This window comes from Pan troglodytes, chromosome 7 (genome assembly GCF_028858775.2).
Source record: "Pan troglodytes isolate AG18354 chromosome 7, NHGRI_mPanTro3-v2.0_pri, whole genome shotgun sequence".
Taxonomy (NCBI): domain Eukaryota; kingdom Metazoa; phylum Chordata; class Mammalia; order Primates; family Hominidae; genus Pan; species Pan troglodytes.
The window spans coordinates 133,703,870-133,727,103 of NC_072405.2; the positions used below are offsets into that span (position 1 = coordinate 133,703,870).

The following is a 23,234-nucleotide window of genomic DNA, read 5'->3' on the forward strand; positions in this document are numbered from 1 at the left end:
TCATCTCTCACCTGATACAAAAATCAACTCAAGATGGATCGAGGACTTAAATCTAAGACCTGAAACTATATAAAAATTCTAGAAGATAACATCAGGAAAACTCTTCTAGACATTGGCTTAGGCAAGGGTTTCATGACCAAGAACCCAAAAGCAAAAACAATAAAAGCAAAGATAAACAGGTGGGACTTAATTAAACCAAAGAGCTTTTGAACAGCAAAAGGAAGAATCAGCAGAGTAAAAAGGCAACCCACAGTATGGGAGAAAATCTTCACAATCTATACATCTGGCAAAAGACTAATATCTAGCATCTACAACGAACTCAAACAAATTAGCAAGAAAAAAACAATCCCATCAAAAAGTGGGCTATGAACATGAACAGACAATTCTTAAAAGAAGATATACAAATGGCCAACGAACATATGAAAAAATGCTCAACATCACTAATGATCAGGGAAATGCAAATCAAAACCACAATGTGATACCACCTTACCCCTGCAAAAATGGCTATAATCAAAAAATCAAAAAATAATAGATGTTGGTGTGTATATAGTGACCACTTCTACACTGCTGGTGGAAAAGTAAACTAGTACAACCACTATAGAAAACAGTGTGGAGATTCCCTAAAGAGTTAAAAGTAGAACTACCATTTGATCCAGCAATCCCACTACTGGGTATCTACGCAGAGGAAAATAAGTTATTATATGAAACAGATACTTCCACACGCATGTTTATAGCAGCACAATTCGCAATTGCAAAAATGTGGAACCAACCCAAATGTCCATCAATCAAGTGGACTACTACTCAGCCATCAAAAGGAATGAATTAATGGCATTTGCAACTGCTTGGATGAGATTGGAGACTTACTCTAAGTGAAGTAACTCAGGAATGAAAAACCAAACATCACATGTTCCATGTGTTCTCACTAATAAGTGGGAGCTAAGCTATGAAGATGCAAAGGCATAAGAATGACACAATGAACTGTGGGAACTCAGGGGGAAAGAGTGGGAAGGGAGTGAGGGATAAAAGACAACAAGTTGTGTTCAATGTATACTGCTTGGGTGATGGGTACACCAAAATCTCACAAATCACTACTGAAGAACTTACTCATGTAACCAAATACCACCTGCTCCCCAAAAACCTATGGAAATAAAAAATCTAAAAAAAAAAAAAAAGGAAAAGAGGGGCTGAGGCAAGTCAGTATAATCCATTTTCATAGGAAAATGTTTCCTAAATTTGAAAAACGAAAACCAAAAATAAAATAAAGTAAATAAAAAACATTTAAACACACATATCTGTCTACATGTGCTCATCCCCCAATCTCCATTTTACTGAAAGCCAATTAAAAATCTGACACCCACAAACACTGGACCAGCACTTTGAATCTAACCAATAACTCGGCCGGGTGCGGTGGCTCACGCCTGCAATCCCACCACTTGGGAGGCCAAGGCGGGTGGATCACCTGAGGTCAGGAATCTGAGACCAGCCTGGCCTATATGGTGAAAACCCCGTCTCTACTAAAAATACAAAAAAAATTAGCTGGGCGTGGTGGCAGACGCCTGTGATCCCAGCTACTTGGGAGGCTGAGGCAGAAGAATCACTTGAACCCAGGAGGCGGAGGTTGCAGTGAGCCGAGATCGCGCCACTGCACTCCAGCCTGGGCGAGAGAGTGAGATTTCCTCTTAAACAAAACAAAACAGGAGAAGAAATAAGATCCCAAAGTAGCTGCCACCCTCTTAGTACTGCTGGATCAAACGGAGATCCACCCCTTGAGTTAGGTAACCATAACAGTGCCTTGGTCCTGTGCCTGGTGGTGGTGGGGATTCTAGGGAACACTATACCTTCCTCTCCTTTTCTGAAGTTCATTACATTTCACCACCAAAATAGAGGTCTTTACATTCTAAGGGGCCTGTGAGAATACTGATGTGCAGCCTCCTTTCAAGTGCAATTAATCTTGAAAAGCCCTGAGAGACTGAGTTTGTTTTCCCGATCCTCCATCCTTCTGGACCCTGGTCATGTGAAATAGGATGATGAAATAAGAAATCTAGATGTACACTTGTGATTCTTACAATGAAATGAAAAGACCTAGGGACACAAATAGTATTTTTTATTTTTCCTAAAACAAATTAACCTTCAGCACTTATAAAGGTGCTGCTTCCATGACCAAAACACGATCAGATGGTCTGTCTCTAGGAGAAAACTTCCAAGAACTGTTCAAATAACTGAAATATCCTAAGGCTTCAGTCTTACTTCTGAGAAAATTCTAATATTAAGGGAAAAAAGTACCATTTCCCATACAAACAAAATTTTTTTCCTGGTTTCTTAGTCTTCTCTCTCATTCATGAACTACCAAAATGATTATTCCAATGCATTGATGAGGAAGTATCACGAATTATCTCTTTGACCGGGTGTGGTGGCTCACACCTGTAATCCCAGCACTTTGGGAAGCTGAGGCGGGTGGATCACTTGAGGTCAAGAGTTTGAGACCAGCCTGGCCAACATGGTGAAAACCCGTCTCTACTAAAAATACAAAAATCAGCTGGGTGTAGCGGCGGGTACCTGTAGTCCCAGCTACTTGGGAGGCTGAAGCAGGAGAATCGCTTGAACCCAGGAGGCAGAGGTTGCAGTAAGCCAAGATCTGGCCTGGGGAACACAGCAAGACTCTGCTCCGCCCCTACCCTCCCCAAAATAAATAAATAAAATAAAAATAGAAGAATTATCTCTTTGGACTTAAATTTGACCAACAAACAACTGTTGGGATGTAGAAGGAAAAGAAATCCACAAATATTGAATAGTCAAAGAAAATAAATGTTTCCTACAACAGAAGAGGAATAAATTATAAAATAGATCCAGAAAAAGATAATCAGAGTCATGAAAGGTCTAGAGGCCATGTAGCTTAGAACATCTGACATGGTAGGAAAATGCATCTGTGATAGTATGCAAAGAAAAGACTAAACCTATATTCTAACTTAATGTGAAGATTAAATGAAACAATCTATGTAAAATGCTTAACACAGAGCCAGGACTACAGTAAACCCTGAGTCTAAGGTTGCTCTATTATTAAAGTGTGGAAAAATGGAATAAACTACCTTACTACGGTAGTTACTAACACCTCCTATTAGTGGAAGCAAAAGCAAAAACTAGTCAGTGGTACTGGGGATTAGACTACTAAAGGTATAGAAACTAAGCTCTCCCAAATACACAATTCTAGAATTTTATCCTAATACACCCAATCCTGAAAGTCTAGAGTCCAGCCCTAACATAAAAACAATTATGTTGTTATAAATCAATCACTATATCAGAACCAAACCTGTTCATTCGTTTACAGTAAGGACTTCTTGGTCCTGCAGAAGATAATCGGTATCTTGGTCTTGCAGGAGAAGCTGGGCCACTATAAAATATGTTGGGCTTTCTCTGGTGACGAGGTTCTAAAAAAAAGAAATATATATATATATATATTTGTATATATATATATGGCATACAAATATGTATGAAGATAATTTTGCTCTTCATCTAAATACTTACAAAGGTGCTTATTGCCTTCCGTGAAGTACTAGTAAATATCTACTATGGAATATATTGCTGTTCATATTTTAAGTCATTTATGTCCAGAGGGTTGCAGCTGATAACATGTATAGCACAGATACCAACCAACCAAAACACACACAGGCCATAAACAACCATTGTGACTGTAGAGATGTGTAACAGGTTGATTATCAGCCTTGTATATTAATGCTCACAAGTACTGTGGTATAATATTAACATAAATCAAAAGAAGTCCTATCTCTATACAAACTGACAAAATAAATTAAGTAGAAAGCTGTGCAATCTAAAATAAAGACAGATATAAAATTCAAAAATAGCCCAATTATTTGCTTTGGTCAAGGCAAACATTTAACTTTCTTCAGAGAAATTATTTGTTACAAACTTAGGATAGGTAAAGACAACAGTAATGAGTATCCAACAAAATGAAAATATGAAAAATATCAAAAAGACAAGAATAACAGAGAAGAAACAGGAAATATAAAGCTAATATAATTACATCTCCTGGAAAGAGTATGTATAGCACTTACTTTCCAATGGAGCCTGATAGTAAACAGTAGCTTTTCTCTGTCTAAGATAATACCGCTTCTGATTATCTTCTTCTCCATCTTCTTCATCTTCATCATCATCATCTTCATCATCATCATCATCGTCGTCATCATCATCATCTTCATCATCTTCATCTTCATCTTCACCATCATCTTCATGTTCTTGGTCTTCACCCTCTTCAGATGACTCTACAATTAAGAGATACTTACTTCCAGAAGGATACTCAGCAAAATGTTAACAATTTTTAACATAGGTGAGTTGGGAGAGAAAGATCCACCCTTTTAAAACTTATCTACTCCTAAAAAAAAAAAAAAAAAAAAAACAAACAACTTATCTACTCCTAGATTGTTCATGGGAAGAATTTGTAATTCTTTTCCAACATTAAAAAACTGCAGAAAAACACAAGGAAGGAAAAAAAGGAAGCGGAGAAAGAAGTTTGAAGGCTACTGTTAAGCAAGCACCAAACTAAAATTTATAGTCTTTCTATAAATTTCATTAATGTAGGTGACTAAACTTAAGCTTCCAAGTTAACATAACTTTTTGACAAGTTTTCAAATTTCCTCATTAAGCTTTTGCTTTCTAAACTTAAGTTTGACATTTCACCCAGCCCATCTGGCTGTCATGGAGTTACATGCTGCATAACTCAATCTACTTATGACTATGGTAAAACATGCTCACCAAACATTTAAAATGCATTTCAGAAAACTGATTTTCACTTAAGATAAGTTCTAATAGATTATGGTAATAAGTCCTAAATGGAATAGCAAAACATAATTTTAATCACCTTTAAACTAAAAAAGAGATATACAGTGTGTTGTCCATAGTGGATGTATTACATAAGCAGACCAATATTATTGGCTTTAGATTGTTGATTTCAGTTACTTTCCCAAACAAAACATATATCCTTTTAAGCTCTCCCCTTTCCCCACTTTTAAGTTACCAATCCTCTGATCTCTCACAAACTACCATAAATGTCACACCTTCTAAATAAAAAGGCTATTTTCTACTAAATAAAAAGTTCTTAAATTCAATCCCAGAAGACAGAACAAGAGAAGAGACTAACCCACACTGCCTTCTTGATTATCAGTTGTTTCTTCATCAGTTCTTTGAATATCTTTCTGTTTTCCTCTTGTGTACATATTAAGATTGTTCTAAAAATGTTTAAATAAAAGCCATTAACATTTGGAATCTATTTATTAAAAAAATTAAGTTGGATCCTCCAATCTTGTTTAAAATTAAGATATTTACAGCCATAAACTCTTACATTTCCAGCAGTAACTAATGACTGATCAAATAAATGCTGGAAAAAGTGATGTTTAACGAAAAATGGATTAGGTACTATAAAAAAAATTAAACTGGATATTAAATCATTCCCTTAATGGAAGAATATATTTACTTCTTCTGTTTCATTAAACACTCCCAAGTCTTCAAGTTCTCTCATTCGCTGTCTACGCATCTTCTTCATGTCATCCATTTTTTGAAGTACAGCTTCAGCAGTGCTTTAAAAAAAAGATATAAATGTAAGTGAAAATTGTAAAAGAGTAGCAGAATTTTAAAAACTTTATTTTTCTTCCATTGCAAACTTTTGGCACTAAGGTTTTAAATATTTTTATAAGAAGCATTGATTTACTTGTATAAAAATATTTTAAAATTTCTTTCCAAGAATAGAGACATATACAGAATTGTCACAAAGACCTCTGATAATCATTCTCCTGTACGCTTTACGTAGTAGAATGCATTAAATGTTTGGGCTGGTTGAAATCCATGATTCCTCCCCAACAAAAAGTCTCTGACAGATAAATCATCTTGATCTAAGGAATTTTTACTTACTTAGTTATAAGTTTGTCAAACAGCATGGACTGGTTTACACCACTATAACGACTTCTAATCCTACAACTTCGACGCACTTCAACATCACCATTATCTTCATGTAAGTGTTCTGTACTTTGAACGATGTTTCTAGCCCTCAATGACCGAGTAACTGGAGTCACTTTGTCTTCACAAATGCATACATAAAAATAAATAGAAACATTTGAAGTAATAGTATTTATAAAACAATTCTAAAATGAACAATTGAAAAGCTATACTTTCATGTAACAAAATTACAGTATCTTAAACTTAGCTTTCTTAAAACATCAGAAAACAAAAATAAAGTTAAAACATACACCTACCATAAGATTGAGCCCACCTACTCCCAGGAAAAGAGGGAAGATATGTAATACAAAGACTTGTACATGAATGTTCAAAGCAGCTTTGTGATAGCCCCAAACCAGAAACAACCCAAGTCCATCAAAAGGTGAAGAGATAAATTGTGGTATATCCATAAAATGGAATACTACTCATCAACAAAAAAGTGACCACATGGATTCTCAAAGCAATTATGATGAGTTGCAAGAAGCCAAACAAAGAATAAATACTGTATGATTCCATGTATATAAAACTCTAGATAATACAAACTAAGCTATAATAACAGAGAACAGATTCTAAAATGAATGGTCACGGCTATGTTCCAATGAAATTATTTGCTCAGGAATCTGGTGGGGAGTAGTGTCAAAGAGTGAGGAGAGAAGCTAGAAGAGCCAGGAGGAATTATAAAAGGGCCCGGGGAAGTTTTTGGGGGTAATAATTACCTTCACTATCTTATTGTGGTGATGGCTTCATGGCATATACTTACGTTAAAACCTAACAAATTATACACTTTAAACATCTAAAATTTATTGTAGGTACCTCAAAAACCTGTAAACAGAATATTAATTACACATTTTAAGATTTGAAATGACTTTAACAGTACTTACCTTCTCTGTGCTCTTCTTTTTTTTTATCAGCCTGCTGTCTGGCCAACTGCCTAGATTTTAAAAAATTAGATTAATTCAAAATAATTGACATAACTTTATTTTTATTTATTTAGATGGGATTGCACTCCATCATCCAACAGGAGTGCAGTGGCACAATCATGACTCACTACAGCCTCAAACTGCTGGGCTCAAGCAATACCTCCCACCTCAGCCTCCCCAGTAGGTAGAACTACACACCTCACTACATCCAGCTAACTTTTTTTTTTTTTTTGAGACGGAGTCTTGCTCTGTCGCCCAGGCTGGAGTGCAGTGGCGCGATCTTGGCTCACTGCAAGCTCCCCCTCCTGGGTTCGCGCCATTCTCCTGCCTCAGCTTCCCGAGTAGTTGGGACTACAGGCTCCTGTCATCTCGCCCAGCTAATTTTTTGGATTTTTAGTAGAGACGAGGTTTCACCGTGTTAGCCAGGATGGTCTCGATCTCCTGACCTCATGATCTGCCCACCTCAGCCTCCCAAAGTGCTGGGATTACAGGCTGGAGCCACCGCGCCTGGCTGCTAACTTGTAACATTTTTTGTAGAGATGGGGGGGGGGTCTTGCTTTTTTGTCCAGGTTGGTCTTGAACTACTGGCCTCAAGCAGTTCTCCAGTTCTCCCACCTTAGCCTCCCAAAGTGCTAGGATTATAGGTATGAGCCACCATACCTGGCTATAACTGACATAACTATTTCTTATATTCCATAATACTACAAACAAGACATAACTGTATTTCTTATATTCCATAATACTACAAACAAGACAAAAAGTTAAATCAGCCTGGAGAACAAATACTAAGATACCTAAAAACTTAAAATATACTGAAAAAAATAGGCCAGGCATGGTAGTTCACACCTGTAATCTCAGCACTTTGGGAGGTTGAGACGGGTGGATCATGAGGTCAGGAAATCGAGACCATCCTGGCTAACAGGGTGAAACCCCGTCTCTACTACAAATACAAAAAAATTAGCCAGGCGTGGTGGTAGGCGCCTGTAGTCCCAGATACTCAGAAGGCTGAGGCAGGAGAATGGCATGAACCCAGGAGGCGGAGCTTGCAGTGAGCCGAGATCCCGCCACTACACTCCAGCCTGGGCAACAGAGTGACACCTCGCCTCAAAAAAAAAAAAAAAAAAAAAAATCTACTAAGCAAAACAGTATGTGCCATTAATTTGTTTTTAGTGACTCAATTTTCCATCCTTAGGCTGCATCTGCATCTGTTAATCAACCTATGTATCAAGCTATTTGCAAGTGGGCTGGTTTATATGTGGAATTTCAAATATTACAACTTAAAGTAAAATAAAACCATCTTTCCCCGATGAGTTAACTTATATATTCTCATTAACAAAGTAAGTTTTCATTAATTCCTCATCTCTCTTGGAAGACAGGTAAGAATTAAGAAGAAAATAAAAACTTTTGGCTGGGCACAGTGGCTCATGCCTGTAATCCCAGCACTTTGGGAGGCCAGGAGTTCAAGACCAGCCTGGCCAACATGGTGAAACTCCATCTCTAGTTAAAAACAAACAAACAAACAAACAAACAAAATCAAAACCAGTCATGTGCCTGTAGTCCCACCTACTCAAGAGCCTGAGGCAGGAGAATCACTTGAACCTGGGAGGCAGTGGCTGCAGTGAGCCGAGATTGCACCACTACATTCCAGCCCGGGTGACAGAGCACAGGGTCCATCTCAAAAACAAACAAACAAACAAACAAACTTTTGAGTAGTCCACCTACAGGTAAAGGCTTAGTTTCTTCAAAGGCTCACAGACTTTTCTCATAAAGGAGCTCCTCCCTTCATACCATGTAGGTCTATACATTTTATAAACCAGGCCCCTTTCAGATGCTAGAAACAGAATTACTAAAGCACTATTTTTCTGAACCACCCACCCCTACTGCCTTCTTTTTGCCTGCAGGAGGAAAGCAACCTTCCAAGGGTTGGTAAACTTTTCCTTCAATTGCTATGCACTAAATATTTTAAGCTTGGAAGCCATACAGTCTCCTCTGTCACAGCTACCTAACATTATAGGGTGAAAGGAGCCACATACAAAATGAATGGGCATGGCAGTGTTCCAAGGAAACTATTTACAAAAATATGCAGCTGGAGTTTGTCAACCGCTGCAAATCTGATGAAAGCTACGGTATACACAAGTTTAAACATTACTTCAGAGGTTTTGTGTACACTCTGCGAAGACTATACCTAATCACTGGACCCTAGTTAAGAACCCCAGGATCAAGTAAGTAAGTATGTAGATCCTGCCCTCATGACACAGTTACTCATATCTTTCTGTCTTTTTCTAACAATCTTGATCCTCTGGTCTTTGAGCCTCAAGTAGATTGAAAACAAAGAGTAAAAAAAAGAATGGAAAGGAAGGAAATAAAGAGATTTCTATAGTCAGGCATGCTGACAACAGTGAAAAAGAAACAGGAGAAGTATATGAAAAAGGACTCAGAAATACTGTAGGCTCTTTTATATAAGCCTTATGCAAACAGATACTGATGTTACCATTACGTAAAATAATCATCACTATTTGTAATAATGACCTGAATGTAGGGAGAGGATTTTTGTACAGGAAATCTTCTTGACAGAAGACACACAAATGGCCAATAAGCACATAAAATGATGCTCAACATTATTAGCCATCAGGGAAAGGTAAATCAGAACCACAGTGAGATACTTCACACCTGTTAAAATGGCGAACACCAAAAAGGCAGACTATGACAAGTGTTGGTGAGGATGTAGAGAGCCTCATACATTGGTGGTAGGAATGTAAAATGCTGTAAATGTTTTGGAAAAGTATGCTACTTCCTCAAAATGTTAGTGTTACTATTTGACTCAGCAATTCCACTGCCAGGTGTATACCCAAAAGAACTGACACCTACCTCCACATAAAAATGTGTATACCTACATTCATATCATTATTCATAATGGCCAAAAAGTAGACAATCGAAATGCTCACCAACCAATGAATGAATAAACAAAACATGGTATGTCAATACAATTGACTCTTATTCAACAATAAGAAGTACTGAGCCAGCCACAGTGGCTCACGCTGTAATTCCAGCATTTTGGGAGGTCAAGACGGGAGAATCACCTGAGATCAGGAGTTCAAGACCAGCCTGGCCAAAATGGTGAAACTCCGTATCTACTAAAAATACAAAAATTAGTGGCTGGGTGCAGTGGCTCATGCCTGTAATCCCAGCACTTTGGGAGGCTCAGACAGGTGGATCACAAGGTCAAGAGTTCAAGACCAGCCTGGCCAAGATGGTGAAACCCCCATCTCTACTAAAAATACAAAAATTGGCTGGGTGTGGTGGCGGGCACCTGTAATCCCAGCTACTTGGGAGGCTGAGGCAGAGAACTGCTTGAACCTGGGAGGCGGAGGTGGCAGTGAGCCGAGATTGAGCCACTGCATTCCAGCCTGGGCAACAGAGCAAGACTCCATCTCAAAATAAAAAAAAAAAATTAGGCTAGGTGCAGTAGCTCATGCCTGTAATCCCAACACTTTGGGAGGCCTAGACGGGCAGATTGCCTGAGATCAGGAGTTCGAGACCAGCCTGACCAACATGGTCTCATCCTGTCTCTACTAAAAATAGAAAAATTAGCTGGATGTGGTGGCGGTTGCCTGTAATCCCAGCTACTCGGGAGGCTGGGGGAGGAGAATCTCTTGGACCTGGGAGGCAGAGGTTGCAGTGAGCCGAGATTGTGCCATTGCACTCCAGCCTGGGCGACAAGAGCAAAACTCTGTCTAAAAAAAAAAGCTGGGCATGGTGGCACATGACTGTAATCCCAGCTACTCAGGAGGCTGAGTTAGGAGAATTGCTTGAACCTGGGAGGCAGAGGTTGCAGTGAGCCAAGACTGCACTCCAGTCTGGTCAACAGAGCGAGACTCCATCTCAAAACACACACACACACACACACACACACACACACACACACACACACACACCATGGAATTGTACACTTTAGAATTGTGAATTGTATGGTGTATAAATTATATCTCAATAAACTGTTATTAAGAAATAATTAATATGGCCAGGCACCGTGGCTAGCACCTGTAATCCCAGCACTTTGGGAGGCTGAGGCAGGGGGATTGCTAGAGTCCAAAAAAGTTCAAGACAAGCCTGGGTAACATGGTGAGACTCCATCTCTACAAAAAATTTAACAATGAGGCAGGGTGTGGTGGCTCACGCCTGTAATCCCAGCACTATGGGAGGCCAAGGCAGGCAGATCACTTGAGGTCAGGAGTTCTACACCAGTCTGGCCAACATGGTGAAATCCTATCCTCCTAAAAATACAAAAATTAGCTGGGTGTGGTAGGGTATGCCTGTAATCCCAGCTACTCAGAGGCTGAGGCAGGAGAATCACTTGAAGCCAGGGGGCGGAGGTTGCAGTGAGCCAAGATTGCGCCACTGCAATCCAGCCTGGGCAAAAAGAGTGAGACTCCGTCTCAAAAAAAAAAAAGGGGGGGGGGCCAGGTGTGGTGTTGCAAACTTGTAGTCCCAGCTACTTGGGAGGCTGAGGTGGGAGGACCACTGGATCACTTGAGCCTAGGGGGTTGAGGCTACTGTGAGCCATGATCATGCCACTACACTCCAGCCTGGGTGACAGAGCAAGGCAATATTCTCAAAAAGAAAAAAAGTATTAATAAAAAGGATAGAAATTCAATATATTTTAGAAGTAATCTAATTAAAAATACCAAGTCATTCCTCTTTAAATCCACATCGAAAGCATTTATTTTATTATACTCCCTTAAGACCTTTCTAACATAAAGCCAAACAATGTTTTATAAACTTGAATAATGTACAGATCCTTTTAAAGGTAAAAACAGGACTTCCAACATTAATTTTTTTGACTATGTAAACCAAACTAAATAGAAGTTCATCTATAAGTTTTATACAAATAAAACTATAAAACCATCAATAAATATTAATGTAATAAGGGGTTTTGCTAAAATGAAATAACCATTTGGTGTATGAATGCGGTATTGACTGCTATCAGTTTCTCTCGAGTTTGGCATGTCGTGTATCATAATTGCTATATATACTGCTGTGTACCATGATGGGGCAACTCATCCACTTCTCTTTATTGGAAATGTGCCAAACATTCATTTAAATAGTACGTCATGCTACCACATCATATTGCCTTTCATACAGAAGCAGATGCATCATTTATGTATTCAGGTCTGATTCTGTTCTTATCTCATTAATCTAAGATAACTATAGTACTACTTGATGCCAATTCAACTGTAAACACAAATGTATGGCCTCAAATTTTATGGCAATTCTCTATAAGGTAACAATTTAGGGGGCCTAAAATGTTTATTTTTTTCTTCAGATCATCAAAAACAATTTTAAGTTCTCAGAGACAGTTAATGGACCACTACCTTACCCCAGAAGAATAAACCTTAAGACTTCAAATTTCAGAAATATCGGGCTGGTTTATATTGTACTTCATCAATTCTAAAAGTTGTACGTTTCTCCCCATTTTAACATCTCTGAAATTGGAATGTGTCTTACTGATGGCACCTCACAGTTTACTGTCAGTGATTTTCTTTTTTAGTGTCCCATAAACATTGTCATGTAATTGCTGATACTATGGATTTCATAAAATACAGTATAAAACACTCCATAAATAATGGATAAGACGCAAATTAAAAAATATGTATTAAAAGAATGATAAAATAGCTGAGAAAAAAATTAAAAACTCAAAAGGGCATAACCTTGCTTATCTAGAAAATATGGTATACAAAATAAGAGAATCAAAATTCCAGGCCAGCGCAGTAGCTCACACCTGTAATCCCAGCACTGTGGGAGGCTGAGGTTGGTGGATCACCTGAGGTCAGGAGTTCGAGACCAGCCTGGCCAACATGGCGAAACCCCATCTCTACTAAAAATACAAAAATTAGCTGGGCATGGTGGCGCGTGCCTGTAATCCCAGTTACTAGGTGAGCTGAGGCAGAAGGATCACTTGAACCTGGGAGGCGGAGGTTGCAGTAAGCTGAGATCATGCCACTGCATTCAGCATGGGCAACAGAGCAAGACTCTGTCTCAAAAAAAAAAAAGAATCAAAATTCCATTTAAGAGCAGGAGGATTTCAGTCTTCTAAGTCATTACAAATTGTTTATTTATGAGAAGAAGTAATGTAAAAACGATTCTTTTTTTTTTTGAAACAGGGTCTCACTCTCAGTGGCATGATTATAGCTCACTGCAGCCTTGACCTCCCCAGCTCAAGTGATCCTCCTGCCTCAGCCTCCACAGTAGCTGGGACTACAGGTGTGCGACACCATGCCCAGATAATTTTTTTATTTTTATTTTTTGTAGAGATAGGGTCTCGTTATGTTGCCCAGGCTGGTATCAAACTCCCCGACTGAAGTGATCCTTCTGCCTTGGCCTCCCAAAGTGGTAGGATTACAGGTGTGAGCCACGGTGCCCAGCCAAAACAATTATTTCATCAAACAAATTTTACTCTAATTGGGGCTTTTCGCCCTGAACCAAAGATATTCCAGTTCCATGAATTTAGCCAAACTACCTAATCCATTAAAATTGATTTCTTGAGTTTAAAATGGGTTTCATGCCACCTCTTCTAAAAACAAAATCAAAAAACCGTACGTACAGACTGCTTTAGAAATACACCAACACCAACACATAGAAATTCATAAATGACTCAGAATTGATAAAAAACTTTATAGCAAGCAATCAGAAACAGAACTACGATTATGAATGAAGGCTTTGTATAGACTATGAAGTGGAGCCATAAATCACAAGCTAAGTTATAGTCACAAAAGGTCTCTTTAGATACTTAAATACCTGAGAACTGATCCTACGTCAGCTAACCTTGTTAGCTGTACTCACATGTATCACAGGTATCATCTTTGAATAATAAAAGCATGAATGTGTACATACTATTTTTTTTTTTTTTTTTGGAGATGGAATCTTGCTTTGTTGCCCAGGCTAGAGTACAGTGGCACGATCTTGCCTCACTGCAATCTCTGCCTCCCAGGTTCAAGTGATTCTTCTGCCTCAGCCTCCCGAGTAGCTGGGACCTCAGGTGCATGCCATCATGCCCAGCTATATTTTTTAAATTTTATTTTTAGTAAAGATGGGGTTTCACCATATTGGCCCGGCTGGTCTCAAACTCCTGACCTCGTGATCTGCCTGCCTCGGTCTCCCAAAGTGCTGGGATTACAGGTGTGAGCCACTGCGCCCGGCCACGTATTATTATTATTATTTTTTTTTGAGACTGAGTTTCGCTCTTGTTGTACAGGCTGGAATGCAATGGCATGATCTCCGCTCACTGCAACCTCCACCTACTGGGTTCAAGTGATTATCCTGCCTCAGCCTCCTGAGTAGCTGGGATTACAGGCATGCGCCATCAGGCCCAGCTAATTTTGTATTTTTTTTTTTGAGACAGAGTCTCACTCTGTCGCCCAGGCTGAAGTGCAGTGGTGCGATCTCAGCTCACTGCAAGCTCCACCTCCTGGGTTCACGCCATTCTCCTGCCTCAGCCTCCCGAGTAGCTGGATTACAGGCACCCGCCACTACACCGGCTAATTTTTTGTATTTTTAGTAGAGACGGGGTTTCTCCATGTTGGTCAGGCTGGTCTTGAACTCCTGACCTCAGGTGATCTGCCTGCCTCGGCCTCCTAAAGTGCTGGGATTACAGGTGTGAGCCACCATGCCTGGCCACGTATTAATTTTTAATTTAGTCATACTCACTTGTGATCATTTATTTTCAAATAAACTACATTTTATAGCCCTGGAACCTTGATGACCAGTCAAAAATACACTTCAAAAATTAAAGCTAATCCTAAATTACTGCTTTAAAACTATTTTGAATTAGTGTTCAACCATCTTGTATTACCTTGTAAAATGCCTGCCATTAGCAAGTTGCTCCGTTATTTCCACATTCTTCTCAAAACTAGAATCTGAAGAATTCTGTGCATCTTTTCTCAAAGATCTTAAAGCACGTGTCCGGTGGTAGGTTTCAACTTCCTTAACTGATGACCCATCCTTTAAGAAAAATTAAGAAAACCATCTAAGTTTTTCTTTACAAAACTCCCAATTTAAATTCCTCCAAAGAGTATTCTCTGATTACAAGTTAGTAAAAACTGCTTTTTGTGCAGAATCATTTTGCATCTCCCCAAGAAACTACAAGTTAGTATCTAGAATAACCATTTCATGATAAACAAATATCAGCAATGTCTATGAAGCAGCTACTATAAGATTTACTGGTTTATAGTTCATAACAAGTAGTTCATAACCACTTTATAAAAAGTAGTCTAGGCCGGGCGCGGTGGCTCACGCCTGTAATCCAGCACTTTGGGAGGCCGAGGCGGGCGGATCACGAGGTCAGGAGATCGAGACCATCCTGGCTAACATGGTGAAACCCCGTCTCTACTAAAAATACAAAAAATTAGCCGGGCGTGGTAGCGGGCGCCTGTAGTCCCAGCTACTCGGGAGGCTGAGGCAGGAGAATGGCGTGAACCCGGGAGGCGGAGCTTGCAGTGAGCCGAGATCGCGCCACTGCACTCCAGCCTGGGCGACAGAGCGAGACTCCGTCTCAAAAAAAAAAAAAAAAAAAAAAAAGTAGTCTAGACAGTGAAGTTTTCCACCACTGACGAAAAGTTGCAATCGTTTATTATAGTAGTTACTCACTTATTTTAAGGCTATAGAAGTTAGAAAGACCTAAGAAAGATACAGACTCACCAAAATACTGTCACCTAACTACCAGCAGCAACCTCAAAATAACTGGTCCATCAGAATTATAATTTTGGCTTAAACAATGAAAAAGAGTTATTACTGTATATTTTGCCCAGTTTAACGCAGCTAATGCAACAGCTGAATTAAAAAACTGTTTAGGGCCCGGGCATGGTAGCTCATGCCTGCAATCCTAGCATTTTGGGAGACCTAGGCAGGTGGATTGCTTTGAGCTCACAAGTTCCAGAACAACATGGGCAACGTGGCAAAACCCCATCTCTACTAAAATTGCAAAAAAATTAGCCAGGCATGGTGGAGCACACCTGTGGTCCCAGTTACTTGGTAGGCTGAAATGGGAGGATGATTTGAGCCTGGGAGGTGGAGGTTGCAGTGACCCGTGATCGCGCCACTGCACTCCAGCCTGGGCAACAGAGTGAGACCCTGCCACAAGACAAAACAAAACAAAACAAAACAAAACTGTTTAAGTATGTTAATCTGTTGTAAAAACCATACAGCTTTATGTAACTTCATTTTAGTACAATAAATAGACTAGAGGCTAAGTTAATGGGCTGCTTTATGAGCTAGAGGTTCTGTCATAAAGTATTCCAAAGTTCATACACCGCTCTGAGATCATATAGAGTATTTTCACATTAGAAGTCAAAGGTATCTAAAATACAAACAAAACAAAACAAACAAAAAAAGATAGGGCCAGGCACTGTTGCTCATGCCTGTAATCCCAGCACTTTGGGAGGTCGAGGTGGGCGGATCACTTGAGGTCAGGAGCTTGAGACCAGCCTGGCCATGGCCAACATTGTGAAACCTCGTCTCTACTAAAATACAAAAATGAGCTGGGCCTGGTGGTGCATGCATGTAATCCCAGCTACTTGGGAGGCTGAGGCAGGAGAATCACTTGAACCCAGGAGGCGGAGGTTGCAGTGAGCAGAGATCGTGCCACTGCACTCCAGCCTGGGCGACACAGCAAGACTCCATCACAAACAAACAAACAAACCAAAGATAGAAATCAAAGTCAAAGGTTCCTAACAACTCTATAATTCTATGCCCTACTACTCTGAAAACTGATCAGTTTAGAAAAACAGGCAGTGCTTTAGGAAAAAAACACCAAACATTTGAGTCCTTGGATCACATCCCAGGCTGGCTTTACTCTGTTGTCGAATGTTGTTTTATCAGGGCATTTATTTTTGATTTGAGCAAAATATTTGGTTGGTTCACAATAAAAAGGATATTTATCCCACAATAATTTGTGTAAAAATTAGACAGGTACTTCAAAAATATTAAATGATGTGTAAGATTTGTCACCATCTTTATCAATGTACCTATATTTGAGGATGTTTGAAAAAAGAATACTTACTTACACCTTGGGTGGTGTATTATTTTTAAGACAAATATTTACATCTTAGATCAGTGTAGTGTATAAGACTTTCATTTTCCAAGGAACATTTAAAGGGAATCTGTTTCCAAATTATCAACTTTCATATGTACTTTTTCTTAAAACTGATCAGCCTGAAAAGGCACAAGGCATCCCATTCATTTGCCCTTCTCCATTTTAAAAAAAAAAGTTCTAAAACCACAATGAGATACCAGCTCACACCAGTTAGAATGGTGATCATTAAAAAGAAACAACAGATGCTGGAGAGGAGGTGGAGAAATAGGCACAATTTTACACAGGAGTGTAAATTAGTTCAACCATTGTGGAAGACAGTGTGGCGATTCCTCAAGGATCTAGAACCAGAAATACCATTTGACCCAGCAATCCCATTATTGGGTATATACCCAAGGGATTATAAATCATTCTACTATAAAAACACATGCACACGCATGTTCACTGCAGCACTATTTGCAATAACAAAGACTTGGAACCAACCCAAATGCCCATCAATGATAGACTGGATAAAGAAAATGTGGCATATATATACCATGGAAATACTATGCAGCCATAAAAAGGATGAGTTCATGTCATTTGCAGGGACATGGATGAAGCTGGAAGCCATCATTCTCAGCAAACTAACACAGGAACAGGAAACCAAACACTGCATGTTCTCACTCATAAGTGGGAGCTGAACAATGAGAACACATGGACACAGAGAGGGGAACACCATACACCGGGGCCTTCCGGGGAGTGGGGGGCATGAGGAGGGATAGCATTAGGAGAAATACCTAACATAGATGACAGGTTGATGGATGCAGCAAACCACCACGGCACATATATACCTATGTAATAAACCTGCACATTCTGCACATGTATCACAGAACTTAAAATATAATTTTAAAAGTAAACAAAATTAAATAAAAAAAAAAAGTTATATCTCTCACCCATTCTGAATTTCACTATTGCAGACACTTCAAGGTATTAAAAACTTTCATAAAGCCAAAGAAAAACACTGGTGTAGGTGTTAAGAAATTAAATGACAGCTGGGCATGGTGGCTCATGCCTGTAATCCCAGCACTTTGGGAGGCTGAGGCTGGCGGATCAACTGAGATTGGGAGTTCGAGACCAGCCTGACCAACATGGAGAAACCCTGTCTCTACTAAAAATACAAAAAATCAGCCGGGCGAGGTGGCGCATGCCTGTAATCCCAGCTACTTGGGAGGCTGAGGCAGGAGAATCACTAGAACCCAGGAGGCGGAGGTTGCAGTGAGCCGGGATCATGCCATTGCACTCCAGCCTGGGCAATAAGAGCGAAACTCAGTCTCAAAAAACAAAAAAAAAGAAAAAGAAAAAGAAACTGAATGACTAGGCCAGGCGTGGTGGCTCACGCCTGTAATCCCAACACTTTGGGAGGCTGAGGCGAGGGGATCATGAGGTCAAGAGATAGAGACCATTGTGGCTAACATGGTGAAATCACGTCTTTACTAAAAATACAAAATTAGCTGGGTGTGGTAGCACGCGCCTGTAATCCCAGCTACTTGGGAGGCTGAGGCAGGAGAATTGCTCGAACCTGGGAGGCAGAGGTTGCAGTGAACTGAGATCATGCCACTGCACTGCAGCCTGGTGACAGAGCGAGACTCTGTCTCAAAAAAAAAAAAAAAAGAAAAAAAGAAACTGAATGACTAAAGAAAGGCAACAAATACTTTCCCTTATTAGGTGGTTTTCAATTCTCTGCTTTCAATAAAATTGAAAGGAGACCTAATAAAGCTAAAAGAACATTAAAAATCATTTTTGGCAAGTGACTTTTGATGTATAACAAAAAAAAACTGGGTGGCACTGCTAAGCATAACTCCTTTTATTACTGTCTACTTATTTATATAAACAATACTTACATTTATAAAAACAATGGAACCGATACACAAAAACACAGTCTTGATTTTTTGTTTGTTTGTTTTGCTTTAGGAGCTTTTAATGCTCAGACTGAAAAAGATCACAGGGTAGATTTTTCATGGTCATTGATCCATCTCTGACAAGGCAAGAATTTTCCCTTCACTCTGGTCACAGGTAGAAGTCCAGACTCTCCCCTAGCAATGTCTTCAGAATGGAGGGGCTCCCTTTGCAGTGCAGTCCCTCCCCAACCCAGAGGCAAGGAAGCAAGAGTATGTAATAAGCACCCATGTGCCAGGCCCATGCAAGGCATTTTCAAGAGAACACTGTCTTTAGCAATAACTATGATACATCCACAGACACATGAACTAATTGGGTGGGTAAGGGAACTTCAACCATGTGAGATCTCATAAAATCTTACTTTTCTTGCTCACAAAATTGGAACGATACAAAGATTAGCGAAACAATTTTTTAAAATCTTACTTTCTAAGTTTTATCATTTCAAATCCAAGTAGATAATATGTTCTTGTTTTGATTGACAGAACATTAATTCTAACAACTCTACCCACAAACATTTTATTTCTTGGCGCTCAGAAGCCCACTAAGGCTCAGAAATTTTTCTTAAACTGATTTCATGTCCTATTCAAGTGTTGTCTACAACCTGCATAACCAGTACTTTGTACAACTTGTTTATACTTTAATTGTATATAAACGTTTTTAAAGAAAAAGTTAGGTACCTCCAAACTTGAATTCACCTGTGTAAAACATTTTAAAAGGATACAATTCTCTTTTGAGTACCATTACAGCTATACAGAGGTTTCCACTGGTTCTATTTTTCTACTGTTATTGATGAGCATGCTAACACTGACTGTCTTACATATAGTAGACATTTCAAATAAACGGCTTGTATAGAAAAAAAATTTCACATCACCATAAAATGCAGTGGGTCAAGTGGACTGAAAATGCAAATTAAAAGAGAGAAAAAAAAGAATCAAGGTAAACTTCGTTTGCTAAGAGTTTGCTCATGTTATTATTTTTAAATGTTTCAAAACATATCAACTGGTTTTTAGACTGCAGTGGATACACGTAAAGTCTGACATAATAGTTTTATTCTTTTTAATGTCAACATCAAAAGATGACAGAAATTACATCCTTTGAAAGAAATAAATGAGGGGGAAGTTGAGATGATAACTTAAAACTGTATGAGAGAATAAAGAACTAAAAAACAATTTAGGAACTCTTAGGAGAAAAGAGCATTGGATTTGGCAATGATTTCTTGGATGACACCAAAAGCACAGACAACAAAATAAAAATATGTAAGTTAGACCTCATCAAAATGAGTACCTTTTATGCACAAAGAACACTATCAACTGAGTGAAAAGGCAACCTACAGAATAGGAAAAAAATCTGCAAATCATATACTGATAAGGTATATAAGGTTTTATATATACATACACATATATATACACGCATACATATATATATATCTCCAGAATATTTAAAGAACTCCTTTGCAAAACAAGCAAACCAATTAAAAAATAAGCAAAAGATGTGAATAGAGATTTCTCCAAAGATAGACAAATAGCCAATAAACACATGAAAAGATGCTCAACATCACTAGTCATTAGAGAAACGCAAATCAAAACCACAGAGATAACACTTCACAGACATTAGGATGGCCATTCACAAAAAAAAAAAAAAAAAAAAGGAGAAAATAGCAATTGTTGGTGAGGATGTAGAGAAACTGGAATCCTTGTGTGTTGCTGGTGGTAACATAAAATAGTAAGGCAATTCCTCAAAAAGTTAAACACAAAATTTCTATATGATCCAGCAATTCCACTTTTGGGTATATACCCAAAGAAGCGAATGCAGGGACTTGCACAAATATTTGTACTCATGTTCACAGCAGCATTATTCAATTCCCAAAAGGGGAAGCAACCCAAGTGTCCATTGACAGATGAACGGACAAACAAAACATGGTACATACAATGGAATATTATTCCTTCTTGTTTAAAAAAGGAAATTTTAACACATGCTACAATATGGATGAACTCTGAAGATATGCTAAGTGAAATAAGCAAGTCATAAAAGACAAATATGATTAGCCCAGGAATATGAGATTCAGAGAACAGTCACATTCAGAGACAGAAAGTAGAATAGTGGTTGCCAGGGACTAGGAGGAGAGAGGAACTGGGAGTAAGTGTTTAATGGGTACAGAGTTTCAATTCTGGAAGATGAAAAAGTTCTGGAGATGAATGGTGATGATGGTTGCAGAACAATGTGAATGTACTTAATGAACTATAAGCTTAAAAATGGTTAAAACGGTCAATTTTATGTTATGAATATTTTGGTACATTAAAAAAGAAAATAAATGCTACCATATTCCTGAGGATAAAAAAAGATTTTGTTTCCTTACAAAACAAGAAAAGGGGTGGATGGGGACAATACTAGGAAAAAACATTTCCTAAGAAACTTGGAAGACAATCTTATAAGTGGTATAAGAGAATCTTTGATTTGCATAGTGAACGGCTTGTCATTCTCTCCAAATAAGTACTAGGCAGCAAGAAAGACTCAACAATGTGGGCAAAAAAAAAAAAAAAAAAAAAAAAAAAAATTATTTGGGAGTCCTCTATATAGAGTATACACTAAAAAATTTTTTAAATGCATCTTTCAAAAACAGTTCTAACAAAAGCAATATAAAAATAAAGGCAATACATGCCCATTATTACTGGAAAAATGAAAATGTCACCCTTAATTTCAGCCACTCACAGACAACCTCTTTTAATCTCTTGGTGCAAAAACCATTTTTTTCCTATGCAAACGTATTTACATGATTTTAAAGCTGAGATAATACTATATATGTTTTATAAGTTTTTTCTAGTAATATCAATATTTTTTCATGTCATTAAATATTACTCTAAAAATTTAATGAATGAATAGTATTTCAGCCATTACATGAATCTATTTAACAAATTGCTGAATGTATTATATTTAGGTTGCCTGCAATTTTTTCTGATGTTATAAATATCTCTAGATGAATTATCTTGTGTATATCTTCTTTCCTAAGGAAGACTAGCACAGGTATTAAACCAAAGTCATCTAATTCCCAAGAGGTAAGTTCAACACTGTTAACAGCAATTAACACTGGATGACAGAGATGGGGACTTTCACTTTCTATTTTTCACATTTTCACATGTATTACCAGAAAAAAATTCCTAAAAAGTAAAAAACAAAGAGAAAACAAACTTAATCTGAAATTTTAACCTAGAGATGTAATATTCTCATTTATTCTTTGGCTAAAATCTACCTAAATATTGAGAGCACTTATAGTTCTTTAAAAGTGAAGTTTTAAGAGAGGAAATGTTAGCATTTTGTTAAATTTTAAGTCTCTCACAACCTTGCAGAATCAGTAAGTTAACACAGAGAAAAAGCAGCAATAAAATAACAAAAAAGTTTTCCTAAAGTAGACACAGTTGCATAATAAAAATATTCTGTTATTTTTCACAGAAGACCAAGCTTATTCAAGCTTTAAATTCATTTTTTAAAAAGCATGTCTGAGGGGGAGGTCAGTTGTTTGAGTCAATTCAAATATCAACAAATGAGGTTGAAATAGGATGTACTCAACACAAATTTAGGGCTCCCTGAAAACTTAAACAGCAGTATATTCTAATATACGATATACATGTTATATCACTATAGTTGTGATATCCTTCCTTAGCTTTGTCTTTAAACATGAGTTTAAACCACTTCACCATCTACTCGGTAAACTCCAATTTAGTTTCTACCTCCACAGCTCTTTCAGTACATTCACAACTGTCTCCCAATAGCTATATCCAATAGCCTTTTCTCTACCTCACTGACTTCTACAGAACTGATCACTACCTTATTTATTTTTAGAGATAGGGTCTTGCTCCGTCACCCAGGCTGGAGTACAGTGGCACAATCATGGCTCACTGCAGCCTCAACTTCCTGAGCTCAAGAGATCCTCCTGCCTCAGCCTCCCCAGTAGTAGCTGGGGCTACAGGCATGTGCCACCATGCCTGGCTACTGATTATGTATTTTATCTTATTTTATTTTATTATTTTGAGACGGAGTCTTGCTCTGTCGCCCAGGCTGGGGTGCAGTGAGTGTAGCAGCACGATCTCGGCTCACTGCAACCTCTGCCTCCTGGTTCAAGCGATTCTCTCTCTCAGCCTCCTGAGTAGCTGGGACTAGAGGCAGGCACCACCACACCCAGCTGGTTTTTGTAGAGACAGGGTTTCACCACATTGCCCAGGCTGGTCTTGAACTCCTCGGCTCAAGTTATCCACCTGCCTCGGCCTCCTAAACTGCTGGGATTACAGGTGTGAGCC

At 38.6% G+C, this 23,234-nt stretch overlaps 1 protein-coding gene across 6 annotated transcripts in view; it reads right to left on the reverse strand.

Annotated features, from left to right (window-relative positions):
* ATAD2 (ATPase family AAA domain containing 2) overlaps positions 1-23,234 on the reverse strand; it is a 96,457-nt gene that overhangs the window by 45,265 nt on the left and 27,958 nt on the right. For 4 of the 6 annotated variants that reach the window (XM_054656998.2, XM_054656999.2, XM_016959821.4 and 1 more), the window contains 7 exons: positions 14,773-14,921; positions 6,885-6,934; positions 5,920-6,085; positions 5,486-5,588; positions 5,153-5,240; positions 4,071-4,277; positions 3,308-3,425 (listed from right to left, as the gene is read on the reverse strand). In XM_054656998.2, the coding sequence (XP_054512973.1) occupies positions 3,308-3,425; positions 4,071-4,277; positions 5,153-5,240; positions 5,486-5,588; positions 5,920-5,945 (542 nt within the window). In that variant the 5' untranslated portion in view covers positions 5,946-6,085; positions 6,885-6,934; positions 14,773-14,921. The remainder of the gene's footprint in view (positions 1-3,307; positions 3,426-4,070; positions 4,278-5,152; positions 5,241-5,485; positions 5,589-5,919; positions 6,086-6,884; positions 6,935-14,772; positions 14,922-23,234) is intronic. The other 2 variants (XM_054656997.2, XM_054656996.2) reach the window with 1 other exon arrangement.